Source organism: Dipodomys ordii, unplaced genomic scaffold, assembly GCF_000151885.1.
Source record: "Dipodomys ordii isolate 6190 unplaced genomic scaffold, Dord_2.0 Scaffold155, whole genome shotgun sequence".
NCBI lineage: Eukaryota > Metazoa > Chordata > Mammalia > Rodentia > Heteromyidae > Dipodomys > Dipodomys ordii.
The window spans coordinates 175,629-201,410 of record NW_012267371.1 but is presented as its reverse complement, the minus strand read 5'-3'; the positions used below and the strand labels follow the sequence as shown (position 1 = coordinate 201,410).

At 50.1% G+C, this 25,782-nt stretch overlaps 2 protein-coding genes across 2 annotated transcripts; one reads left to right on the top strand and one right to left on the bottom strand.

Annotated features, from left to right (window-relative positions):
• Window positions 1–211: 211 nt before the first annotated feature.
• Window positions 212–6,084, top strand: LOC105997872 (keratin, type II cuticular Hb1-like). Its single transcript, XM_013032418.1, has 9 exons — window positions 212–586; window positions 1,642–1,850; window positions 2,455–2,515; window positions 3,324–3,419; window positions 3,893–4,057; window positions 4,242–4,367; window positions 5,044–5,264; window positions 5,423–5,454; window positions 5,909–6,084. Exons 1-9 carry the CDS (start codon window positions 212–214, stop codon window positions 6,082–6,084), a joined length of 1,461 nt encoding a protein of 486 aa, XP_012887872.1.
• Window positions 6,085–7,753: 1,669 nt separating this feature from the next.
• Window positions 7,754–24,363, bottom strand: Krt7 (keratin 7, type II). Its single transcript, XM_013032526.1, has 9 exons — window positions 23,976–24,363; window positions 22,062–22,273; window positions 20,439–20,499; window positions 18,952–19,047; window positions 17,453–17,617; window positions 15,973–16,098; window positions 12,630–12,850; window positions 8,378–8,412; window positions 7,754–8,041 (listed from the first exon to the last, which is right to left on the bottom strand). Exons 1-9 carry the CDS (start codon window positions 24,297–24,299, stop codon window positions 7,884–7,886), a joined length of 1,398 nt encoding a protein of 465 aa, XP_012887980.1. The 5' UTR covers window positions 24,300–24,363; the 3' UTR covers window positions 7,754–7,883.
• Between the last annotated feature and the right edge of the window lie 1,419 nt (window positions 24,364–25,782).

Genomic DNA, 25,782 nt, shown 5'->3' with positions numbered 1-25,782 from the left:
GGGCGGGAGGCCAACGCTGTTTTATGGGGGCAGCCCGGCCCGCTTTGATTCCCAGGCTCCACCAGGCACGCTGGGGCCGAGCCCTCCAAGCTCGTAAACGCCTGGGCGGCGAACTCCCTCCCCGGACCCCAGGGCAAGGGGGAGGGGGGCGCCATATAAGGCACAGCGCGCCGGCTTTGGGGTCCAGCCTATCCCGTCCTCATCGCCAGCCATGACCTGCTTCTCCTCCCGCCTCGGTGCCCCTAGCGGGATCCGCGCCTTCAGCTGCGCCTCGGCCTGCGGACCTCGGCCAGGCCGCTGCTGCATCACCGCCGCCCCCTACCGCGGCATCTCCTGCTACCGCGGCCTCTCCAGCAGCCACAGCGTCTGCGGGGGCTTCCGCTCTGGCTCCTATGGGCGCAGCTTCGGCTACCGCTCAGGGGGCGTCTGCGGGCCCAGCCCCCCATGCATCACCTCCGTGTCTGTCAACGAGAGCCTCCTGACGCCCCTCAACCTGGAGATCGACCCCAATGCGCAGTGCGTGAAGCATGAGGAGAAGGAGCAGATCAAGGGTCTCAACAGCAGGTTTGCTGCCTTCATCGACAAGGTGGGTGTCCTGGATCAAGCAGCACCTTCGAGATGTGGGGCTGGAGGGGAGGAGGGAGGGAAGCAGGGAACCTCAAGCTAGTCTTTTTAGAAAAAGAAAGAGAGAGAGAGAGAGAGAGAAAGAAAGAAAGAAAGAAAGAAAGAAAGAAAGAAAGAAAGAAAGAAAGAAGGAAGGAAGGAAGGAAGGAAGGAAGGAAGAAGGAAGGAAGGAAGGAAGGAAAGAAAGAAAGAAAGAAAGAAAGAAAGAAAGAAAGAAAGAAAGAAAGAAAGAAAGAAAGAAACTGCTGTTCTATGATGACTGGGCAATCCCCGTGATACTAAGTAGCATTGAAAAATCTGATGTTCCTGGCTGTGTCTGTCCTGCAAAAAGAGGTGGAGAAAAATCTCACAGGGTCCTAATGCCTTTAGTGTTTCTCTAATATTCCTTTCTTTCCGCTGTGTGTGTGTGTGTGTGTGTGTGTGTGTGTGTGTGTGTGTGTGCATGCTTGAACTCAGGGCTTGAGCCCTCTCCTTTAGCTTTTTTTGCTCACACCTAGAGCCCTACCACTTGAGCCACAGCTCCTCCTCGGGCTTTTAGGTGGTTTATTGGGGATAAGAGCTGTCCAGGCTGACTTCTAGCAATGGTCCTGGAATCTCAGCCTCTTGAGTAGCTCCAGAGATGTATGCCAGTGTCTGATACACATGTAAGCCACCTAGGACTTTATCTCCCTCTACCTCAAGCCTCTCCAGCTTTGACCAGAGCCTCATCTGTCTGTCCTCATAGCTACAAAGTCCTTCCCACCCTGACCATTCAGCAGTCACTTTTCCAGGACTGAAGATCACCATCCTCCATTCCCTCTCCCCTCTCATCCTTGCCCAATTGGCAGACCCTCATTCAGGCCTGAACAAGCCACTATGAACCAAGGGCTCACCCACTGCATCTTCATCTAGGAGAGCCCCATTGGAGCCGTGATGCCCATCAGGCCTAATCCCTTCCTGCTGCTACTTCTGCCTGTTCAGTAAGCAGGGTGAAGGATGGTGGCTTCTCCCACAGACCTGCCCTCTCTCCCATTCCAGGTGCGCTTCCTGGAGCAGCAGAACAAGCTGCTGGAGACCAAGTGGCAGTTCTACCAGAACCGCAAGTGCTGCGAGAGCAACCTGGAGCCTCTGTTTGAGGGCTACATCGAGACGCTGAGGAGGGAGGCTGAATGTGTGGAGGCCGACAGTGGGAGGCTGGCTGCAGAGCTCAACAATGTGCAGGAGGTGATGGAGGGCTACAAGAAGAAGTGAGTGCTGTCGGGGAGGGAAGGTTTGGAGAAATGAAATGGGTCTTAGTCAAAGCCAGATAGATTTGGGGTAGAGCATAGGAAGAACTTTCCAGCAGAAAGAAGACCATGACCATGACCCCCTGGGGGCAGGAAGCAATTTCTTTCCTGGGCCTTGAGTTTAAAGACTGTGGCAATTCTGAGATGCTCCAGCTACTTTATCATATGTTTATCTCATTATTCATCAAATATTTCATTGAACATCTTTTGGTCTTGGGTGCTCAATTAGGTCCTGAATGGATGAAAAGAAAGGAAGGAAGGGAAAGGGTGGGTAACAGAACCAGGGAAAGACTTTACCCCTAGATCCCCGCAAAAAACAAAACAAACAAACAAAAACAGAAGGATGTTGATAAGGTCATCAGTGAGAACCCCAGAGGCAGGAAGTACTTCAAGGGACTTGGTTGGTTTCTGTGCCCAGGGGACAGGGATAGCCAGGCCCCTTCCAGTTCAGGCTGTTTGATTCTATGACTGCTTCCAAAAAGTCCAGCTCCCAGGGTGTTTGTCTGGGCTTTTATTCATTTTTTTATTTCTCTCCAAATCTAAGCTTTGTATTCTTTGTCCCCAGATATGAAGAAGAAGTGGCACTAAGGGCCACTGCTGAGAATGAATTTGTGGCCCTCAAGAAGGTGAGTGACCCTTGTTTACTCATCCTCTGATCAGAACTTAGGGCAAAGGCAAACAGGGGGCGCTTGGCAATTCAGACTCACTCTGCTCCACTGCACCTCGCCCTGTCCCCAGATGCTGTCAAGCTCCCAGGGTGGCTTCTGGCATCAGAGTCCACTGCCAGCCTCAAGCCAAGCAATGTCTTCCCACATCCATCTGACCAATAGCTGCCCACCTCTCTCAGTCCTGTGCTTGGCAGAGAATGATAGACTGAACACCTGAAAGCTAGATGAGGAAGTGTGCACACTAATACCAGGGACTGGATGCACCCTGTGGATGGCCACAGTTGGGAAACACTAGTGGAGCACCTATCTACCACGTGTGAGACCCTGAGTCTGAATTCTAGTGCTAGAAAGAAAGATTGAGAGAAAGATGGGGGGAGGGGGAGAAAGAAAGAAAGGAAAGAAAGAAAAGAGAAAAGAAAAGAAAAGAAAAAGGGAAGGGAAGGAAAGAGAAGGGCCTATTTCACATTGGATCTTGAGTTGAGGGGATAGTGCCAGGTATAGATTTAGAGGAATCATCCCAGTGGTACTAAAGGAAGAGCTTGGAAACCCCAGGATTCTCCTTCCTCCCCATATCCCCATATCTGTTCCTGACCCCACCAGCTACGTAATAAGCATTGCCTACACCATGACATCAGGTCCAGGGATGACCATCTAAGGAGGGTTTTCAGGAGGGTTTCCCATGTAATGGCTTCCACACACACACACAGGGGAAGACATGCGAATGTGTGCCTCTTAGTGAGGCTTCCAACCCATCTTCCCCTTTTAGGATGTGGACTGTGCCTACCTGCGCAAGTCTGACATGGAGGCCAACTCAGAGGCACTGACCCAGGAGCTCGACTTCCTGCGGCGACTGTATGAGGAGGTGAGGGGCCACAGAGCAAAGAGTGGCAAGGAGGATGTTAACTAGTGGGAGGAGGGATCACCATTTGTCTTGTCAACGCCATGGTGGAGTGGGGTGCAGAGCAGTTGAAAGACCTGAGGCAGGTTCTTGGAAAATAAAAGAGCATATGCAGGCAAGCCGGAATGTCTGGTTATGATAGTAATACCCATCACAACTTGGTAAAGCCAGGTCCTGGGCCCTAAGGATCAGGTTAAAGGTCTTGAGTGAAATCAGGCAGTTGGTCTTAAACATGAATTTTCTCTACCTCCTCCTCTCAGCCCTGGGACTCTAAACCCAATGGGGCCATTGATGTCTCAAGGTTGAAAGGAACAACTATGAGCATGTTGGGGGGGGGTGAAGCAGGGGAAGGGAACAGACAGAGACTACGAGTTGATGCAGTTGATAGTAGGCCTCTACATTAAAAAGCACCTCTACTTGCCCACCTCCTCCTGCAGGAGATCCGTGTCCTCCACGCCCACATCTCAGACACCTCAGTCATTGTCAAGATGGACAACAGCAGGGACCTCAACATGGACTGCATTGTGGCTGAGATCAAGGCTCAGTATGATGACATCGCCACCCGCAGCAGGGCTGAGGCTGAGTCCTGGTACCGCAGCAAGGTAACTGTTCCAGGAAGCTGCCTTCTAGACAGTGAGAAGGAGCAGTTGCCTCCTAGAAATGGTGGGGTGGGAAGGGAGGGGCCAACAGCTCTCAGGCAGGGTTCAGGTCAGGGCTGCCATTGGCTGGTTGCACAGGTTGAGTACTGTCTAGCGTGAGTCCATGGGCACCCCTGTTTCTCTCCAGTGTGAGGAGATCAAGGCCACAGTGATCCGACATGGGGAGACCCTGCGCCGCACCAGGGAGGAGATGAATGAGCTGAACCGCATGATCCAGAGGCTGACGGCTGAGATTGAGAATGCCAAGTGCCAGGTATGGGGCAGCTGTGCCCTGTGCAGGAAGAGAATGGGGTCAGCAAACAGCAAAGAATTTAAGTTCAGTTCCTTGTCAATGTGTGGGAAGAGGAGCAAACAGCAAACAGTCTTGCTATAAGAAATGTTCTCATTCTGTCTGAAAGGAGAGGGGGGAGGATGGTGAAGGAAAATGAGGTGACGAGGGATTTCCTGGTCCCAAGGGCTGAAGGATAGAGGAATTAACTCTAGTTTGAAAGGTTCAGAAAAGCTGGGCTGCTACTTGCAGGCCATGCAGTTTGAGTAAGCCATGGACCTCTCTGGTCCTGCATTCTACATCAACAATCACTCACTTAGACATCAACAGAGCTAGTAAAGGAATACAACAGGCTATATGCAAGGACATTGAGTTAGGCCAGGGAAGGATCTGCAAGCCAATTTGAAAACACCAAGGGCAGAGCTAACCAGAGTCAAAGGAGACAGGTAACCCAGAAGGAAATTGAGATCTAGTGTGGCCAGATCCTCTGATTTTTCACGAGAAGCTATGAATCTGGATTGTTACAGGAAATGTTCAAAAGAGAAGGCACTGGGCTAACATTCCCGGGAATGTAGCTTCCCTGGAAGCTCTGTCCTGATGCCAAGACTTCTTACTCTGAGAATGAAGCAGAGGACCTCAGTAACCCTCCCCTTCCTTCCAGAACACCAAGCTGGAGGCCGCAGTGTCCCAGTCTGAACAGCAGGGTGAGGCAGCCCTCACTGATGCCCGCTGCAAGCTGGCCGAGCTGGAGGGAGCCCTGCAGAAGGCCAAGCAGGACATGGCCTGCCTGCTGAAGGAGTACCAGGAGGTGATGAACTCCAAGCTGGGCCTGGACATCGAGATCGCCACCTACAGGCGCCTGCTGGAGGGCGAGGAGCACAGGTGAGGCTCTTCACTTTTCCAAGGGGAGAGGAGCCAGGAGCATATTTGCATGTTGTTTGCATCTGATTTGCATCAGCATCATGTAGAGGGGAATTTGCCAGGGAAAGGATCTCAGCATTGCCTGGCCCAACTAATATTGGTCTCTTTGCTCTCCCCAGGTTGTGTGAGGGTGTTGGTGCCGTGAATGTCTGTAAGTAAAATAACACTGTAACTTCTGAAATAAGAGCTCTGGGTTCCCAAGGGCAAACGTTTCCTAAAGGGTGAAATAGTAAATAGTTTAAGCTTGTGGGTCATGCAGTTTTTGTCTCAACTACTCAGTACTCTCCTTATGAGGTGAAAGCTGTGACAGCCTTAGGCCAAGATAGGTCTGCTTGGATTTCAGTACAACTTAGTCTACGGAACAGGAGGCCAGCTGGTGGCCATGATTTGCAGAGACTAAGATGAAGGAGGCGGTGATAACTTAAGTTGCTGTTGCTGCCTCTGGGGCACTTGGGCTAACTATGAGTCTATTGTAAGGTGTACAGGAGAGGGAAAGGGGAGTAGAAGCTGAGGGGAGAAGCCCAGAGCAAGAGGTGGTTTTGGCTCCCAGGTACTGGCCGCCATTGACCATCTGTCTGGGGCTAAGACTTGTCTTCTTCCTGCAGGTGTCAGCAGCTCCCGGGGCGGGGTCGTGTGCGGTGACCTCTGTGTGTCTGGCTCCAGGCCGGTGACAGGCAGCGTGTGCAGTGCCCCATGCACTGGGAACCTGGCAGTGAGCACGGGCATGTGCGCGCCCTGTGGCCAGGGCTGTGGCAGTAGCCGTTCTGTGCGGTTTGCATAATGCCACCCCACAACCCTGCCACCCCCACAACCCAGTCTCTGCACTTTGGCTATTCCATGAACCACAGTTCCTGCCTCTACTGTGTTCCTGTAGCCCCAAAGGCTCCCTGGACTTGAGGAAGAAGGGCTAGAGTCACCAGTGGCCTGACATGGCCTCACTACCATGCACCTCCATCTCATCTCCATTAGCGCTTGTCCCTTCATCTCTTCCAGGGCTGGGCTCCTGGACCATAAGTCTGGTGGGGCTCAGCCACTCCCAAGTGTGTAAATGACTGCTTTCTTTGCTGCTTTGGGCAAAGACCCAATCCCAGGAGGCTTGGGCCCCTCTTGCTTAGGAGGGACAAATTGGTCCCAGGGTCCTGTGGCTCTGCATCCTCCACCTTCCCAACCATGCTATGGTGGTGACAGGCTGTCTTTTGCTCTCCAAAAGGCCAAAGTTCCAGCTGCCTGGGCTTCCTTTCCTCTCTTCTGCCTGGTCTTCTCGTTACCAATAAAGCTCATGGTCATATATGATGTGTGTTCTGATCACCTCCTTCTGGCCCTGCCTACTTCTTGTCAAGTAGACGTCTTGCCAGCCCAGAACTGTTTACAGACCTGGAGGAAGGGCTGTCACTGGATATCCTGCGCTTGCTGTACACATGCTCCATCCTGAAGGGTAGAGAGGGTGAGTTGCAGCCCCCAAGCCCTGACACACAGCCTGGAAGGAATTGAGGGGCTCAGGGAGGACTCTACTTAGGAGAGGAAAAGCCTAGATCACCTGACACACAAGGTAGGGACCTCTTTACTTGCGACTACTGGGACACAGTGATCTCAGCTCCAAATCCTTGGCCCATAGTGTCAAATACATAGACTCTAATAACAACCTTTAAGTCCCCAATGCTTTCCTCCTTACCACCACCCATTATCAACCTCCCTTCTCCCAGGGACCCCAGATATAGAGATCACTCTCTTCCTCCCCATGATTCACCAGATATGTTGGAGACCTGACATTTGGAGGCCCCCGGCCATAAAGCAGGTCCAGGAATCATAGAGACATCTTCCCTCTACCCCCATACCCCACTCCCCACCACTGGATCTAGACACAGCCCAGCCTGTTCCTCCACCTAAGGATTTAGGCACAGACCCCCTACCAGGACATACAATCTGAGATACCTTCCCATATACACTCAGACCACCCGCTACCACCACCCCAGTTACAGAGGGTCCTCCACACACTCAGTCACACATATGGCTTCAGGGCTCAGAGCCTGGCAAACCCAGTACCCAGAAAGGCTTCAGAAAGATGGCATAAAAGTTGGCTGGGCCACTCAGAGTCCAGGCCTGGGGTCACCATATGTGTGTGGCCTTCTCATTACAAGAACAATGTGTTGTGGCAGCAGAAGGCCTAAGGTGTCCACAGCCCTTCCACCCTGAGCAAAGGAGGACTTTAGGGCTCACTTGCTGACTGTGCCTTCCTGTGCCTCTGTAGGACAGTACTGGGACCAGCCCCAGTCCCAGCTCTGGGAGAAGATTAACTGAGCCTCTTAAAGCAGCACCCCAAAATACCACATGCAACCTCAGCTCCCTGCATCAGAGCCTTCCTTAATGTTAAGGAAGGTCCTGCCTTCTCTGGTCCAGCCAGGATACCAAGCATTGCATAGGATACATAGCATTGCATACCCAAGCCTCTGAGGGACTCTTTATTGAAGCTATTTGTATACCAGTTTCAGGCATTTTTTTTTCCATCTCAGGACAGGGATGGGCAGTGATAAGCTTCCAGCGATGAGGGCAGAGGGAGAGGGGGCTCTGCACACCCAAAGCTCAGTTGTGGGTGCTCCTGCGAGTGGCGGATGTGGTCCTGATGGAATAGGCCTTAAGGGCCCTGGGTCCCCCGCCGCTTGAGAAGCTCAGGGCATTGCTTCCCATGGTTCCTCCGAAGACCAGCCCTCTGCCACTGCCCCCGATGGAATTCACCATAGCTGGGAGAGAAAGGCAGAGGCTCTATTGGTGTGAGACCTCCCACATCCCATCCACCCCATACTCCTGCCCCTCTCCCTCACTTCTGCCCATCATCAATGACTCCTCCATCAGCCAATCCAAAAGAAGCCTCTGATGGGACCTTCCCCTCCCCCATCACCCTGTGCCTTCTTGTACTGCTACTCTGGACCATGGAGCTAGACCTCAGCTCCAAGGAACCTGCCAGCACTCTGGAAAGAAAGGAGACCCTGACCCCACAAGCAAAGGTCCCAGACTAGTCTGCCATTCTGGACACCCAGCCTGATCCGCATAGCACAGGATAGGGGCTAAGAACTCACAGATGTTCACAGCTCCTGCTCCATCTTCCACCAGCCTAGGGACAAAGGACAGATAGATTAATGTAGTTCTTGCCTCGATGCTGATGACAATGACTCCCAGTCCCCACTTTCCAGGAAGGTCCTCACCCCTTTCTTCTTGTCCTATACCTCCAACCTGCCTTCAATACTGCAAAATGCTGGATGAGTGAAGTCAGGAAGGATTCCCTTAAACACTTCTATCTCCTGGCCATATGACCCCTGGGCCACATCCTAGAGCTATTTCTCACTTATACATTGGAATATATATCATATAGTGTGTGTGTGTGTGTGTACTGAAGTTTGAACTCAGGGCCTACTCATCCTTTTCACTCAAGGCTGGTGCTCTACCACTTAAGCCAGAGCTCAACTGCTGGCTTTTTGCTGGTTAACTGGAGATAAGAATCTCCTGGATACTAGGTACCAGTGGCTCACATCTGTAATCCTAGCTCCTAAGGAGGCTGAGCTCTGAGAATTGAAGTTCAAAGCCAACCCAGGCAGGAAAGACCATGAGACTCTATCTCCAATTAACTACCCCAAAAGCTGGAATTGGAGCTGTGGTTCAAGTGGTAGAGAACTAGCCTTGAACAACAACAACACAAAGCTCAGCGATAGCTCCCAGGACCCTCAACCCCCTTTCTCTCTCTCTCTCTCTTTTCTCTCCTTTTCTCTCTCTCTCTCCCTCCCTGACGCCCTCTCTCATACACACACACACACACACACTCTGAAGGACTGACCCCCCACAGCCTGTTTTCCCAGGTGCATAGAGCTACCAGGCAACCCACCAAAGATAAGTGCAGACTACCTGACTCCAGCAGGGTAATCTATCTAAGCCTGGCTGTAAGCATTCCATCATGGGCCCAACTGTAAAGCCCCCACCTCCTTTGACCTGGTGGCTTTTTCATTAACCTCTGCCTCAGACCTCATAAAACCCAACTCCTGTCCCAGCTCTGACACAGTCTCAAAGCCCATAGGAAGGCTGTGTCTTTGCTGCTCTATCTCAGTAAACAGTCTTCACCTATGGAAGATGGGACCCAGCCTGTTTCCTTCCTTTCTCCTCCATTTCCTCACAAATACTCTCTCTCTTTCTCTCTCTCTTTCTCTCTCTCTCTCTCTCAGACATTCCTGCCAATGCTGGCTTTGAATCTCAATCCTCAGATCTCAGCCTCTCAGCCTCCTCATTAGCTAGGATTCCAGGTAGGAGACACCAGCATCAGGCTGGATGGAAATTTTGGGGGGCAGGGGTGTTATTTGAGATACAAGACCAAAGTCTGAGGCTTGTCTGTGTTGGTTAGATAATATAATTTACCCACAAGTCCTGTACACCCAGGATTTGGTAACTGGTAGCTGTACTTATCATTTATCATAATCTGCTTTCTCTCATCACATCATAAAGTGCTAAAAGTAGGTTGTTGACTACTACTGATTCCTGTGTCTTCAGCTGCCTAGCATGAAGCCTGGAACTAATAGTATTTAATAGGTGTTGAAATAATTAATGAATTGTTGACTGACTGAATGAGAATCTAGCTAAGACTGAGGAGGGACAGTGGGTGGGGTAGCTTTTGGCAGCTTGTGGAGATGAAACAGGAATTACAGTGGAAATTAGAATCTATTCTGAAGCAGCTGGGTGTGTTTGTTCTGTGACTCACAGTCCCATTGTCACCAAGCCCTAGGGAATCTGTTTGTTCTGCAAGGGGAAGAGCTAAGAGAATCTAGCTCCCACCTAGAAGGGAGCAAGAGATGGGCTTTCTAGAAGCTTCCTGAATGCTCATTAGAATTTGTGAGCGAGAGCAGGTTATATAACGAAGCAGCAATTCTACGTAAGAATCTCTGGTTCAATGTCTAACAAATTTACAAGAAGAGACCTAAATGTCCAAGTTTTCGTGATTTGTGTGATTTTTTTCCATATTTTAAAGTGTTACTGTGCTTATTTTTATTTTATTTTACATGCAGGCAGCCTAAGAAAGACAAAGGAAATATGCATCTCCTGAAAACTTTAGGCATGCTAGATTTTTTTTTCCAAGTTGCTACTTTCCTGAGTGTGCTTAATTTTATAGTTGTAGCTTTATATTCTTAAAGGCCCCCTGAACTGTATAAATTTCAGGACCATAATCCTGGATTGGCTCCAGGTAGGACTATAGGGGTAAGGGATAAATGCTAAGTATCCCTCTCTGCATCTTCTGGGATAGGGAGAGCAGTCTCCTCTCCAAGAACCAGGATGGAAGTATGACTCACAATCCAGACTGGGAAAAGCTTTCAGGAGAGGTGTGTGTTTGTTGTAACTTGAGGCACATCCCTTACTCTCTCTGAGCTCTAGACCTTTCATTAACCCATTGGAGAAAGCCAGATCAGGTCCTTCTGTAAAAGCCATCATCCATGAATTCTATGAATTAATGAAGCTCAGGTTATGGATTCCCAAGAAATTGGAGACTCAAGGCCCATGGAAATGAAGGTTGCAATGAGAGGTATTTTGGCTAGAGCTATCCTGTATCCTGAGGTCAGCATGATTTTCCCAGAGGTCTTTGATGTTCAGTTTCTCTTTCCACAAAGAAGCCTGGATGTACCCACGGAAGGACAGTTCAAGTTCAGAGACCCTTCCCACATCTCCCTATCCCATCACACCTCCTGCGTCTCATTCTCCTTCCAAGATCCAATCTCTAACACCCTCATTCCTTCCTCTTCCTTTCAGCTCCATCCACTCTCCATCCTCTCCCCCAACCACTCAGAAAAGGTTCTTTCACACAGTTAGCACTTTTAAAATGCAAGCCCTTTGTCTCTGTGTGCTTCCTTGGCAGGTGATTTGTCTCCTCAACTGATGTGTACTCTCCCTGAGCGCTGAAACACGTCTTACATGTTAGTTATCTCTCTGTGCTGGATTCTAACAAGCATGACAAGTCCTCTCCCAAGCTTTTGCCCATACTATTGCTTCTCACCTCTGTAGATCCTGACCTCTCCTGAGAGCAAGTTGAAAGCCCTATGTGTTGACAGAAAGAATCAATCACCCTAAGAATGTATGAACCAAACCCCAACTACATAGATGAAGCATACCTGCATGAAAGACTCAAACAGTCTTTCATAAACAATATCCTACCGGACTAACTCATCCAGTTTCTTTTCTGATTTGCAGGCAAATATGCAAATTTCTCTGGAGACAAAGGAAATGGTCCTCTTCCAGGGCAGTCAGCACCATGTGACTTAGCTGAGGTATGTGGTGAGAAGCAGCCTGGGCTCAGAAAGATGCCTGGATTACAAACCGATAGGCCTTGATTGAATTCTTGACTCCCCTGCTCCCTCACCTAACAAAAGTGAACTCTTAGCTTTTCCCACCCTGTAGATAGTGGAACCAATACTCCCTCACCTATTTCTCTTGAGTATATGCTGAGAATCAAATCAGATACCCTGCTAAAGCCAGGCTCTGGTAGCTCATGACTGTAATCAGAGCTATTCACAAGGCTTAGATCTCAGGATCTTGATCCAAAGCCAGGCTTGGCAGAAAACTCCTAAGACATCTCCATTTAACCAGTAAAAAAACAAACAAACAAACAGTGGAGGTATAGTTCAAGTGGCAGAGCACCAGCCTTGAGCAGAAAAAAGTAAAAGCCAACCAAGAGCACAAGGCTCTGAGTTCAAGCTCCAGTACTGGCACCAAAACAACAACAACAACAACAAAAGATATACTGCTAATGTCCCTTCCTTGAATGACTGACCCCCCCCATTGTCCCAGGCCCATACAGGTGCCAGGCAAAATCCTAGGTATGTACAAAGTTGTTTGATGTGCAGGCAGAGCAATCCACCTAAGCCCAGCTGTAAACATCCCTTTGTGGGCCCAACTAAAAGGCCTCCACCTCCCTTGACCTAGTGGCTTTTTCATTAGCCTCTGCCTCCTGCTCAGAGCTCATATAAAAACCCAGCTCCTGTCCCATCTCTCTGGCACAACCTCCAGACCCACAGGAAGGTCTGTGCCCCTCCCTGTTCCTCAATAAACAGTCCTCGCCTATAGTCCCGCCTATTCCTTTTCCATTCTCCATTTTCCCAACATTCATCACACCCTGTAGCCTTTCCTTCTAGAAGATTGTCTGGTTGAGAGCTAAGCAGCAAGCATCAGCTCTGTACCTCTGTACCCTGTGCCCTGCAGTGGAGGAACACACAGGTAATACTTGTAGATAGATGAGTGAATGTCAGGCCTTAGATCCCTGTAGAACCCCAGGATTCTCTGTCTAGCCTCCCCAACTCTCACCGGTTCTCCTCGCCCTCCAGTAGCTTGCGGTAGGTGGCAATCTCCATGTCCAGGGCCAGCTTGACGGTCAGCAGATCCTGGTACTCACGCAGCATTTGCGCCATGCCTTGCTTGGATTGCTGCAGGGCAGCCTCCAGCTCTTCTTGCTTGTGTCGAGCATCCTTGAGGGCAAACTCACCACGTTCCTCGGCCTCAGCAATGGTGGTCTCCAACTTGCCATTCTGTGGGCAGTAGTGAGCTGTGAACTGGAGGAAAGGGCCCACAACCAGCCCTACCTTCCTGCTCACTCATACTACAGCACACACCTGGGAAGCTTAAGGTGGCTCCACTGGTACCATCTTCTTCATCAAACTCCAGGGAATCCCAAGGGTTAAACACATACGTGGATTTGGAGATCCAATGCCTAGCTTTCAATTCTGTCTGCCACTTACTAGCTATGTGGCTTAAGCTGAATCAATCCTTCTAAGCCCAAATCTCCTCTTCTCTAAAAGATCAATGATCTCAAGACCTACTTTATAGGGCTATTGCCAGAAGTCTTAGCATAGAGGCTAGCACTAAGTGCTTAATAAATACTACTATGATTGCAATCATGTGTGTGTATATGCATGTGTACACACACATGCACACACATCAGTCCTGGGGCTTGAACTCAGGCCTGGGCAATGTCCCAGAGCTCTTTTGTTCCAGTCTAGTACTCTACCATTTGAGCCTTAGCTCTACTTCCAGCTTTTTGTGGTTAATTGGAGATTAGAGTCTCATAAACTTTTCCCATGCAGGCTGGCACTGAGGCAAGATCCTCAGATCTCAGCTTCCTTAGTAGCTAGGATTACAGGCATAAGCCACTGGTGTTGGTGACTAGAGGCTCTAAGATCATAGGATCCTGGTCAAATTCCCAAATGCCAGGCAGCTGACAAGGACCAATAACTTGCCTTTAAAACAGAGACCCTACTTAGTCATCCTAGAGGCCACTGGCTACATGATCCAAAGGCCATGAGTTTGGGGAGGGATAGTCTGGTTCCAAAGGACCTGAATCTGCCTTGAGCAGCTGCCAAACACTACTTGGCATTAGAGAGCCCCTGCTTTGGGGCTCCTACTGAATTGGATCTTGAATCCCTCCTCCCCCTAAGGATCTATGTGCTTGGTTCCTGTAGTAAATATTATGGAATATTGACATAGTGTGTGTGTTATTGAATACTGACTTAGTGAGTACTGACATGGTGTTATTAAATACTGACATGGAGTTTTATTGAATACTCACATAATGTGTTATTGGTTATTGACATAGTAGACTATTGAGTAGGAATATATTGAATGTATGCATGCTGTGAATTAATATGAGATGTTAAGCTGTAAAATTAGGAGTTGAGTTAGAAGTTAGAACTATGGACGATAGAGATAAAAGCCATCACCAAGGCAACTAGTCCACCAGATAACCAGACCCAGCCAGAGGCAAGCCAGCTGTGCCCTCATCGATGTGACCAGAAGCAATGCTGCCATTGAAGCATCCCTGATAATCAGATAGCCAGAAACGAAAGGCCCAGCCTAAAACAAAGAAAAACCTAGGGCATCAGAGACTCAGCGAGGTGACCTCACGCGACTGACTCTCTGCTGGAGCCAGTGGCTTCTCCCTTCAGTGACTTGGAGCAGCCTGGAGGACACCCTTGGTGGACTTTGCTTGACCTCCCGACCAAGTGATGTGCCCTGTGAGCTTCCCTGTGTGTGGGACACACTTAGTAGAATTAGGCATAAGAGTAAGTTATTGGTATGTGGGACACACTTAGTGGAATTAGGCATAAGAGTAAGTTATTGGTATGGATTGTATTTGAAGTGTTTAAATAAAGTAAAATTTATGAAATCTAAGTGTGCTGCTATCCATTTGCAAATTCAGCACAGTTCCTAGCTGATAGCACTATTGGGAGGTGGTAGAACCTTTAGGAGGTGTGGCCTAATCAAAGTAAGTTAGGTCATTGGAGGTATGGCCTTGAAGGAGATATGGGTACCCAGTCCCATTTCTCTCTCTCTCTCTTTTTGCTTCTTTGCTTCCAATAGGTAAGCTGTTTTTCTTCACTCTATGCTTACCCTCCATTATGTTCTGTCTGCCCATGGGCCAGAAGCAATAACACTATGTAGCCATGGCCTAAAACCTCTAAAACTGTGAGCAGAAACCAATCTTTCCCCCTCAGTGTTGGTTTTCTTAGGTATTTTTTTCCACAAAGATAGAAAACTGAGTGTTGGATATGGTAGAGGCTGCAAGGTTGGAAAAACATTATTCATTCTTCTGAGCCTCACCTCCTGGCCTGAAGGCTGGTCCCCTTCAGGGGGTGACTCATAGGCTCTTCTTCTGTGCCAGCAGGCAGCCTCACCCTTGGGTAAATAAGCCTTCAGGGCCCAAGAGAGGATGTTTGTGAGTCCCATCCCCCATCTCATCTGGAAATACATTTTCTGAAGCTTCAGTATGTGTCATCTGCCCTCTCTCTCCATGGCCAACAACTTCTCAGGCTGAGCTGCAATGATCACACCTGTGCTCCATCAGTACACTGCAATCCAGCTTCCAGCAAAATGCCTCCATGGGCCTCATGTCTGGGACCTGAGTCCCTATCATGTACCAGGTGCCGGAAGAGAGGACAGGTGAACCAGGCAGGGAGATCCGGCTCTGTGGGGTGGGGGAAGGGACAGTGTACCGTATAACTTCACAATAAGACAGCATGCCAGAAAGGGATGGGTGCTTCAAACAGCTCCCGATGGACTGCTGACATAGTGGCTGGGTGTTTGAAGAAGCCATCACCCAGCCATCCTAAACTCTAGGTATGAGAAAGGGACAGCTGCAGGTAGAGGGAAAGCAAGTACAAAGGCCCTGAAGCATGAACATGCTTGGCTCAGGCTGGATCCAAGAAGCAGGCAAGGATGGCCAGAGTAAGGGAGAGCAACCAGGGGAAGGGAGATCAGGGTTAGGGAGGAGCTTTGGGGACATATGAAGGGTCTCTGTTGGCTTCAGTCTCTCCTAGGAGCCATGTGCACTCCCATTTCCCAGACTACCCCAGAGCCAGCTCTAAGTAGAATGCTCAGTGTGACTGTGGTATGATCTCAGTCTGAGATCTCTTCTGCAGACTTTATACTCAGCCAGGACTCTTATTTTTCTGGCTTCAAGCCAGAACCCAAACAAGAGCATTCTTCCCTAAAGGCCTCACCAGGCTAGAAACAGCCTCAACCCAAGGAGGGTTGCATGGAACCTCTCCCCTTCTGCCTCTAGGTCTCACCCTGAGCTTGGCCTTGTTGGCTGCCTCTCCTGTGCCCCCAAGGAGCAAGGAGCAAGGGAGGTGCAGGGAGAGAGGCTCATACACACCTGATTCTTGGCGTTTTCGATCTCGGCCTGCAGCCTCTGGATCATCCTGTTCAACTCTGAAATCTCGTTGCGGGTGTTCCGGAGGTTATTCCCATGCTCCCCAGCCTGGGCCTGGAGAGTCTCAACCTGCAAGGGCAATACAGAGGAGGATGGATGGGGAGTGGGGGGAAGAGGGTGAACCTCTCCCTATCTGAGGAAAACCCCACCAGCCTTCATTCCACAGAAGGACAGTCCAACTCCAAGCCCATCACCACCCAATTCCCACAGACCAAACTACCGGGCGGTGGGATGGACAAGGGTTCTGTCCCTTGCTAACTAGTACAGTGAGGACCTATATACATCTTTCAGGCCTTTTGACATTAACTCTGGAGTTCTTCACATTGCCCTAGTGCTATGGAATTACGGAAAGTCTGAGATGTTGACCATTAGCTCTCCCAGACCTACAGATGTGAAAAGTGAGTCCAGAGGAAAGGAAGCACCACCAGGGATCCCATAGCAAGTCAACAGCAACACAAGGGCCTGGGCCAGATTCTCCAGTGGGTATGTCTATGCTCTCATCCATGTACCCCAGAGGATTCCTGCTTCTGCACAGCATCCTCTAGGTGGCTATTAAACCTGCTTGGGCTCTCTCTGTCAGAGACACTGGTCCACCTCTGTGTTCCCTTCTATTCTTCAGTACCCATGCCCTCAGCTGTCAGCCTCCATGAAAGGATGCTTCACAAGGAAGCCTCCAGACTTAAGGCCCTTGGCTCAAGATTTAATCCTGCTCTTCTATTTCTTAGCTGGGTGAAGTTAGGTAACTTACTTAGTTTCTCTGTGCCTCAGTTGCCTGCATACTTAATAGAGCTGTTCTTAGATTAAATAAGTCAACAGAGGCAGAGCATTTGAAATACCATCTACTACCACTAGGTAAATGGGCCAGGTCTGCATAAGTACTGAAACTGTCTTGCCAAATGTTTTCTTTCATATTGGAAGTATTGGGATTTGAACTCAAAACCTTGTGCTTCTTCTATCATTTGAGACATATCTCCAGGCCCTTTTGCTTTCGTCATTTTTCAAATAGGGTCTCATAGTCATGGCCTGGACTATGATCCTGTTTATGCTTCCTGCATAGCTAAGATGACAGATTGGCACCACAACATCCAGCTAATTGTTGAGGGGAGATCTCCAAAAATTTCTGCTTAGGTTGGCCTGAAACCATGATCCTCCTGATGACTGATTTCCCAAGTAGCTAGGATTCACCATTTAGGGCTCAGTGGTTTAATTCTTAGTGCATGTCTATTGCCTCTGTCTTGTTTCCAAATCAAGGCTGTGACCTTACCCAAGGTGGGGACCTGGCTTTCTTATTCTCTTCTTCATGGGTTCAGAGAACGTAATGGCCTTAAGCCACTGGTACCTACAAGGCTCTGAAAGTCCCAGATGGGCAAGGAGGAAAAGAAGATCCCACTGAGGGCCCTGGCAGGAACAAGTGACCACATACCTTGGTCTGGTACCAGGCCTCGGTGTCAGCCCGGCTGCGGTTGGCCATCTCCTCATACTGGGCCTTAACTTCGGCAATGATGCCGTCCAATTCCAAGGAGCGGCTATTGTCCATGGACAGCACCACGGATGTGTCTGAAATCTGGGACTGCAGCTCTGCCAACTCCTACAGGGAGAACACATACTCAACACTGGGGCTTGGCCATGATCTACCCCTGTGCCCATACCTGCCTTGAGATCCCACTCAAGGAAGGGAAAGAGAAAAGAGGCTGCGGTGGCCTGAGTGGCCAGGCAAGGAAGGACACAGACCCAACACACGCTGAACAGTTCTTCCCCCAGCATGTCCAATGTCAGAGTCTGGTAGAATGAAAGGGGATCAAGTGGTGGAGTGGTACTGTGTGTGACCGGTGATGTGTGTGGGGATGGAGAACCAAGTCACAGCCCATGCTATAGGGGAGTTCTCTGCAGCCTTTAAAACAGGGTAAGTGGCTATATGAATGGGCAGGGAAGCTTGTCAGTGGGAAGTGTTAATGTCATAACACTTTTTATAAAAACATATCACTCTTAAGTGTACAAAGACTGGAAAGGTAGCTACAAAGATGGTAGCAGTAGGTATAATGATTTGTTTTCAGTTTTTTGCAATGAGTAGGTGTTACTTTTGCAATGCTACTTCCACAAGGAAACAATCAGATGTCATACATAAAGTTATATAAATGTAGCATGTGTCCATATGTGTATACAGATACGCAAAGTGATGACAAAGAGAGATAGGATAGAGGCAGAGAGATGACTGACAGACACCGACAGACAGACAATAGACAGACAGACAGGTAGGTAAGTAGATAGGTAGAATGTGCATACTAGGCACAGGAAGACCTGAGGCCCTGGTCCCTGAAGTTCACATGAATGTAGGCATTTGCTCTGAAGGGCTAATTGAGGCTAGGCATCCAGACAAAGATGAGGCTGAAGGAATTGAGAACTGGTGTATACTTAGCAGGCCCAGGCTCTGCCAGATGATTAGGCACCCTATCTTCTGCCTAAGGCCAGGGAGGTTTTAAATCCCCTTAAGGGATTTTGAAATATTGGAAGCCCAGTGAGACAGGAGTGCAAAGAGAAAGAGAAGAGAAGTATGAAGAGAAGAGTGACTGGTCAGTGGGTGGCTACATCCCCAGGCTCTCTCAGGTACCCCATACCTCCTACGTTGGGCTTCTCTGTCCCTCTACTACATCTAGTTCACCTTTGAAGCCCCTCACAGCATGGGCTCCTCTGATTTCTTCCAGGCTTCTGTCAGCCCTAGCTGACAAATGCTGCAGACATCCCACAGACATTTTCCTATAGGCCGGACCTGATCCATTCAGCCTCTTGGCTACTCCCAGCTCTTCCTAACCCCCTAATGCATCACAGATTCCCAAGTCCAGAAAGGATATAAAACAGGAACACTCTCCTTCCCCCAACACACATCCAGGGTGGGAAGTGACCATGTCCCCTTGAGGTCCTCACCGTCTCATAAAGAGTCTTGAGGAAGTTGATCTCGTCATTTAGGCTGTCCATCTTGGACTCCAACTCTACCTTGTTCATGAAGGCAGCATCCACATCCTAGAGGAGAGGGTAGCAGAGGAACACCATGTTTTCAGCACAGAGAATATTTGGTGTGTATAGGAATAATCAATCCCTATCCAATCCTCTGGGCCAAATACCCCTGGCCTATCCAGAAACCTTGTTTCTCCAGGCTGCCTGACATAGCCATGCAAGAACCGTCCTCTGGCTATCCAGGCTGTGAGCTACATGGGCAGCATCTGGACATCTTCTCAGGTCCAGCAACATCTTCTTGACTCCACTGGTAACCCAAAGCAACCAGGAGCCTAAAACCTTTATGCTTTATGGTTTCAACACTACCCTGGTTCTGCCACCAACTAGCTATGTGACCTGGAGCAAATCACATACCTATCTGCTAGCCTTAGCTTCTCCTCAGTCTATAGGAGAACATGTATCACCCAGATTCCCAGGTGCCATCTGTGATACAGAGCTGGCTGCTCGATTGGAAGCATGGGCAACTTCAAGGCAGGGGGGCCATAGATAACACCCAGGTAGAAAGGCTGTATTTCCTTGAGCTGAATGTCTATGGGTAAGGCTAGGTTTTATTAGTTTCCCTTGTCCCTGAATCTATACTACAATCATTCCCACCAAAGGCCAGTCCTGATTGGTTATGAGACAGGTTGCTTTTCTGTGAATGGATTTAGCAAACAGAGCTGCTCCGCAAGTGTGCACAGACACAGAACTTTAAGGAATATGTATCCCAACACTTTCTAAGATACTCTCAAGGCCTCCAAACTCCACTCACATGTCTCCAGGAGCAGAGAATTTTCCCTGCCTCAGAAAGCTCATTACCTTTATTCAGCAAACACTTTAGGCAGACCAGGTGCCACCCTGTCTGAGATGAAATGCTCTGACCTGTGAGAGAGCACTTCCTGATACAAGGTTAAATCTCTCTCTCTAGGGGGAAAAACACATAGAGAGAGGAAAAGTGGGTAAATACAGACATCATATTCCATGTACATATGTAAAAATGGAGCCAAGCCACTTCAGGGGATGGATGGGTTTGGGAGAGATGGGGAGGAGGAATCTGGAAAGGTTGGCATTGATCAAGATGCAGTATATTCATGCATGTTGAATTGAAATCCCCTTTGTACAACTACTTAAAGATAATACTAAGAACTCTTCCCCTCACTTCCATCTCTTGGTTCTAAGCCTAACCCCAGGAAGAAGTCCATTGACTCAACATGCACGCGTACTTGTCCATACACATGAGTATACACTATGCGCTCCTGACTTTCAGATCCCAGTTTCTCCCTCTGGAAGCCTATCACTCCTCTTTGTGCAACCCAGGCCAGATTTTGGCAAAAACCAAAAATCCCCAACCAGCTCCTCAGGTGAGAGGGGCTCCGTGGTTTCTTGTCCCTTATGCCTCTAGCCAGGGTGCACCTCACCTTCTTCAACACCACAAATTCGTTCTCAGCGGCTGTGCGATGATTGATTTCCTCTTCGTACCTGCAAGGGGGGAGAAACAGCCTGGTGTGGGCATAGTTTTGCCCTGGAGCCCCATGGAGACAGATGGGAAATTTGGCGAGTAATGCACGTGAACTAAAGGACAAAGGCTGCATCCAATGGGTCAGGGCAAACAACAGCCTTGCTTAGGGCCTGCACTGTTGCATACTTCCTGTACTCATTTCCTGCTCATTTCACCCTCACCACAATCCTGTCAGGACACCACTGTGGTCAGCAGAGGTAGGATTGGAAACGCAGAGAGAAAGGTAACCTGCCCAAGTCATTAAGCTGATCAGGGACAAAGCCCAGACTTGAGTCCTGGCAGCCTAGTGCCCCCATGTCACATTCCACCCCTCTGTGGAGTGAAGTTAGGCTGTACAGTGGGGGAAGATTATGGAGTTCAGGAAGAACCAGGCCCTACCCAGATGGACCAGCCCCATTTCTTCTAAATCCTGCTTCCTTCCAGGAGCCAGCTCTTGACTTTAGGAAGACCGTGGTAAGTAGCAACGAGGAAGCATTGTCTTGACCCAATGCTTATGTGAGCCCTCAAAAATGAATTTATAAAGAGCAGTGCCCAAGAGCTGCTGGAGGCAACAAGTAGAGCCTGGGGGTTGAGGAAATGGGCTGCTCCCTATGGGTCACACACACTGACCCCTCGAGGAGCCCTATCTTAGCGTGTCCATGCATGCAAAAAAGTTCCACTTAGATTCTTACAGAAGCTGTGGAAATTTCTGTAAGATACCCTCTCCAGCCTGCCTCTGTCCTGCCTTACTGGGCCCAGAGGATGCAAAGATTGGAGCTCCCGGAGCAGCAGTGCCCAGATCTCCCCTGCTCTCCTGACTCCCCTGTCAGCCTCTCCTGCAGCCCAGGCTGGAGCTCAGCCTGGCTCCACCAGAAGGGACCCTGAGAGCCTTGGGGTAGGGGGAGGTGGGTGTGGGGTGAACATGCACACATTCATATCAGTGAGTCCCTGACAGCAGCCTGGTTACCCCAGGCCTCCCTGCCCTGCCCCTGTCAGGTTCCACCTGCTGTGGATTAATCTGTTGACTTTTGCTCTAGGGAAGCAGCAGGTGGGGGATACTCCACAGAGGGGCTGTTTACTCTCCTCCAGTCACTGCCTGTGTGCTTGTCTCTGCTTAGTCACACAGCCACAGGCAAAGCACAGAGCGAACTCGCTGTCCCCAGTGTCCACTGGCAGGTGTGTCAGGGTGGGGCCCACCCAAGGTGCTGGCTTTAGTTTCTGCTCCATGGGAAGAACAAGAAAAAGCGAGCCCAGAAATCATCTAGAGGACTATCCCCAAACCTCAGGCTTCCTACCCTCTTGCAGCCTCCTTCTTGGCTCTGCTCTGGCTTCAGTCCTGGCGCCTCTGCCCATCACTAGCCAGGACAAGTTGTCCTTTCTTGCTTCTTACTCCCCACACTGTTTCTTTGTCCCCCTCCTGGGAGTTACTGGGCAGAGCAGCTGCCCACTCTGACCCCTGAGCCAGGGGACTTACAGAAGGTCAACAGATGAGGCACATATTATCCAGGCCAGAGATCCTTGAACCTGGCACTAGGGAGCTTACTTATTCTTGAAGTCTTCCACCACCTCCTGCGCGCTTTTCAGCTCCACCTCCAGGCGGCCCCCATCCATCTGCAGTGCCTCCAGCTGTCTTCTCAGGCTATTAATCTGGGCCTCAAAGATGCTGGGAAGGCGGCTGCTCTTAGCTGACTTCTGCTCCTGCAGCAGTGCCCACTTGGTCTCTAGCATCTTGTTCTGCTGCTCTAAGAACTGCACCTGGAAAGGGTACGGAGGAGGGAATTCTTGAGGGACTGACTATGTCACCACATTGGATAAAAGAGAGCTGCCCAGTCTCCCACGCTCCCATTGGCTGGTCCCCTGTCCAAAATGCCTTGTACTTGCCCCCATTCCTCTTCTCTAGACTTTGTTTCAAGTGTGATCATAAATGTAAGCCCGGGAGCAAATCAGCATGGTCTGCTAATGTGTGAGGATTTCCACCCACCTTTGTTTCCCACTGAGTTCTCTACCTCCCCTCCTTCTCCACTCAAGAGCCCCCTGTCTGGGGATGGCTGAGCCAGCCCCTTCCTTACAGCCAGGACATCTGTTCCTTCTAGTATTCTTTCTACATCCTTTTTCCTCTAGTGAGACCTCTAAGACAGTGTGCTAAAGTCAGTCCAACATAGAAGAAGCATCTTCTCGATGCCCAGCTCTGGGACCCAGAAAGTCTCTTAGGGAGCACCCAGTATGCCTGAGGGTGGGAGGCTTTGTCTAAGTCCAAGAGAGAGGACCTAGCCAATGGATATCATGGTTGAACCCCACTGGACCTAATAGCAGGCAAAGAAAAAGGGAACTGGCTTCTCTTAGGCCATCTAAGTCCCTTTGATCTACCCTTAGTTCCTGGGCTCAGCTCCACTTAGCCCCACTTCTCCCAGACCCACCAGTCAAGTATGTTTCTTCTCATCCCCCACCAACCACTGCTCCTAAGATCTTGTGAGTAGCAGAGACAGGGAAAAGACTCCCCAAATGGTTCTTCTCTGGGGTACTCACTGACGATTGACCCCCACCCTTTGTCCCAGGCCTATACAGATTCCAGGCAAAATCCCAGGTATGTGTGAACTCCTTTGAAGTGCAGACAGGGCAATCCACCTAAGCCCAGCTGTAAACATCCCATTGTGGGTCCGACTGAAAGGTCCCCACCTTCCTTGACCTAATGGCTTTTTCATTCACCTCTGCCTCCTTGCTTGGGCCAAAAACCGAGCTCCTGTCTCAACTCTCGGGCAAACCCAAGGGAAAGTCTGTGGCCTTCTATGTTCCTAATAAACAGTCCTCGCCTGTTGATGACCCAGTCCCATCTATTCCTTTTCCACTCTCCTCCATTTTCCTAACACTCACTCCCCTCACTGTCCCCAACTAGGCTTTCACTAAGGGCACAAATAACTTCACCTTCTACTACCAAAGGCCAAAGGCAAGCTGGAGAACCAGGCCAGGAGTAGGTGGGTGGGGCTAGAGACCCCTTCCATACCCCCACAGCATGTATTTCCAGCATTTGTCCCAGTGGCCACACCCTCTGACAATCCCGTGTGTCTTCTGCCAGGAAGGGCATGCCACCCCATCCATGGGCTCCACACAGCCAGCCTCTTTGAGGAAAGAGGCCCAGAAGAACTCCTGGCCTTGGTCTCTGGATCTTCCAGCCAGATGCCCGTGATACTGGCTTTAAGAGCCCCAGCCAGCCAGGGCAGGCAGCCAGAACCTGGGAAACCTTGGAGTTAAGAGAGAGGTCTTGCAGACTGAGGGGGACCAAGGGAGCAAGCAGAGTTCATTAATGGGGAGCAGGAAAGCTACAGAGCTATCAAACCCAGTATTTGTGGGAAGAGAAGCCCCGCTGGCCTCCTGGGTGCGCAATCTGCACCTGCAAGCAGTTTTGTCCAGCAGCTTGGGCGTGGCTCCGGGCTCCCTCCTTCCCCTCTGTCTAGCTCACCTTATCGATGAAGGAGGCGAACTTGTTGTTGAGGGTCTTGATCTGCTCGTGCTCCTCCTGGCGCACTTGCTGGAGGGTGGGATCGATGTCCATCCGTAGTGGAGCCAGCAGGCTCTGATTGATGCTGACCTCGCGGATACCGGCACCCACTGGACCCCCATAGGAGGAGCGCACGGCCATGCGCGGTCGTGCAGAGCCCAAGCCATAAAGGCTACTGCTACCAAAGCCTCTCTGGCGTCCCAAACTCAGGCGCACCTGGGGACTGCGACCCGGGAAGGCAGCGGAGCGCGAGCTGAACACCTGTGAGCTCAAGTGGATGGACATCCTGTCCGGACCCAGATGGATCCAGCAGCAGCAGCGGGAGAGGAGGAGCCCGAACTCACTGACCCCTGGCAGAGTGCTCCCCTTATATTGCGCAGCGGCCTCTGGCTGCTGGGTTCACTCAGGTAGAGGGGCGGGGCCGGGCTGGCCACAGGCCACCTTTCTTTGCCTCCAGGCCACTCCTTTAGCCCTCTTCCTCCTTTAACCCTCCTCCACACCTACCCTAGCCACCGCCTGGACTTTGTGTTCACACAGGAATGGCCTGCAGAAATATCCTCAGACACTGCCCACCTCAGGACACAGAAGCACAGCAGGGAACAGGAGGAGCATGAACATCTCTTGGAGACATCTTTCAGAGATTATTATCCTGCTGGGCAGGAAAGGCTTCCTGGAGCAGGCTTGGGAACAAGGGGAAGAGCCCCAGATTTCAGAGGTTGGAAGGGAGGCCAAACGGGAAGAGAAAAGGGAAGAGCTGGACCAACACTGCAACCCACAGGCTACTGAAAACGGAGAGGCACTCTCTGACACTCTCCCTTCCCAAGATCAGCTGCCCCTGAGAAGAACTGCTCAGGTCTTGAGCAATCTGGTCCTGGAATGGGCCTGACCTGCTGTTTTCCCTGGCCATACTCAAACATACCACGTTCCCATAGAAACTAGTACACACTTCTGGACCCGCCCCATCCCATTCCAACGGGGCCCTGAAACCCAGAGGCCAGTGTCTTCCAGCCCCTACTCACATTCCTGTCCACTTATTTCGTGAGTTCCTGTAGAGCAGAGGGTCACTTGCATATATCTGTGACACTCAGTGGTGTGGGTACAGTTCTGTGTGGCCACAGGTCTAGGTATATTCATAGGCTAAATATATAACTGCACACCTCAAAGCTCAGTGCCAGTAGCTCACGCCTTCATGATTCTAGGGTTGAGATGTGAGGATCTCAGTTCAAAGCCAGCCCTGGCAGAAAAATCCTTTAGACTCTTATCTCGAATTAACCACCAAAAAGCTGGAAGTGGAGCTATGGGTCAACTGGTATGAGTACCAACCTTGAGAGAAAAAGTTAAGGAACAGCACCAAGGCCCACATCTGTAGGCATATCTGTGTGCTTATGCTTCTATTCCCTCCAACAAATTCCTCATCACCCCTCTTAAAGGTCCCAGGCTGATGGTGGCTCTACTTAATGATTCCCTGTAGTTTCTCTAATGGAACCTGGTTGTACACCTAGAGCAGTAAATCTGGGTCAAATGAGTAAGTGGAATGCAGGCTCATGCCATTAGCTCCCAGCATGCAATACACAACTCACCTGCTTTACACTCACCTCTCCTTTTTCCCAAACAGGAAGTTGGTCTTTTTAGCCCACCTCCAGCCCCGCCCAATGAGTTGACCACAACTGTCACCTCCTACCAGCCTGCCAAACCCTTAGGGGAGACCTGGGCAGAGAGGGTGTGGTAGAATATCCTTCCTGGTTTGTCACTTCAATTTAAAAAACTC

Bases quoted from the DNA above. Each gene is read 5' to 3' on its own strand.
- LOC105997872 (XM_013032418.1), top strand. From the start codon at position 212: ATGACCTGCTTCTCCTCCCGCCTCGGTGCCCCTAGCGGGATCCGCGCC. The intron at 3,420-3,892 runs GTGAGGGGCCAC...CTCCTCCTGCAG, and splicing joins TGCGGCGACTGTATGAGGAG to GAGATCCGTGTCCTCCACGC. The intron at 4,368-5,043 runs GTATGGGGCAGC...CCTTCCTTCCAG, and splicing joins TTGAGAATGCCAAGTGCCAG to AACACCAAGCTGGAGGCCGC.
- Krt7 (XM_013032526.1), bottom strand. From the start codon at position 24,299: ATGTCCATCCACTTGAGCTCACAGGTGTTCAGCTCGCGCTCCGCTGCC. The intron at 17,618-18,951 runs GTGAGGACCTCA...TTCTCCCTGTAG, and splicing joins TCAAGACTCTTTATGAGACG to GAGTTGGCAGAGCTGCAGTC. The intron at 8,413-12,629 runs GTGAGAGTTGGG...CTTTGTCCCTAG, and splicing joins CTGGAGGGCGAGGAGAACCG to GCTGGTGGAAGATGGAGCAG.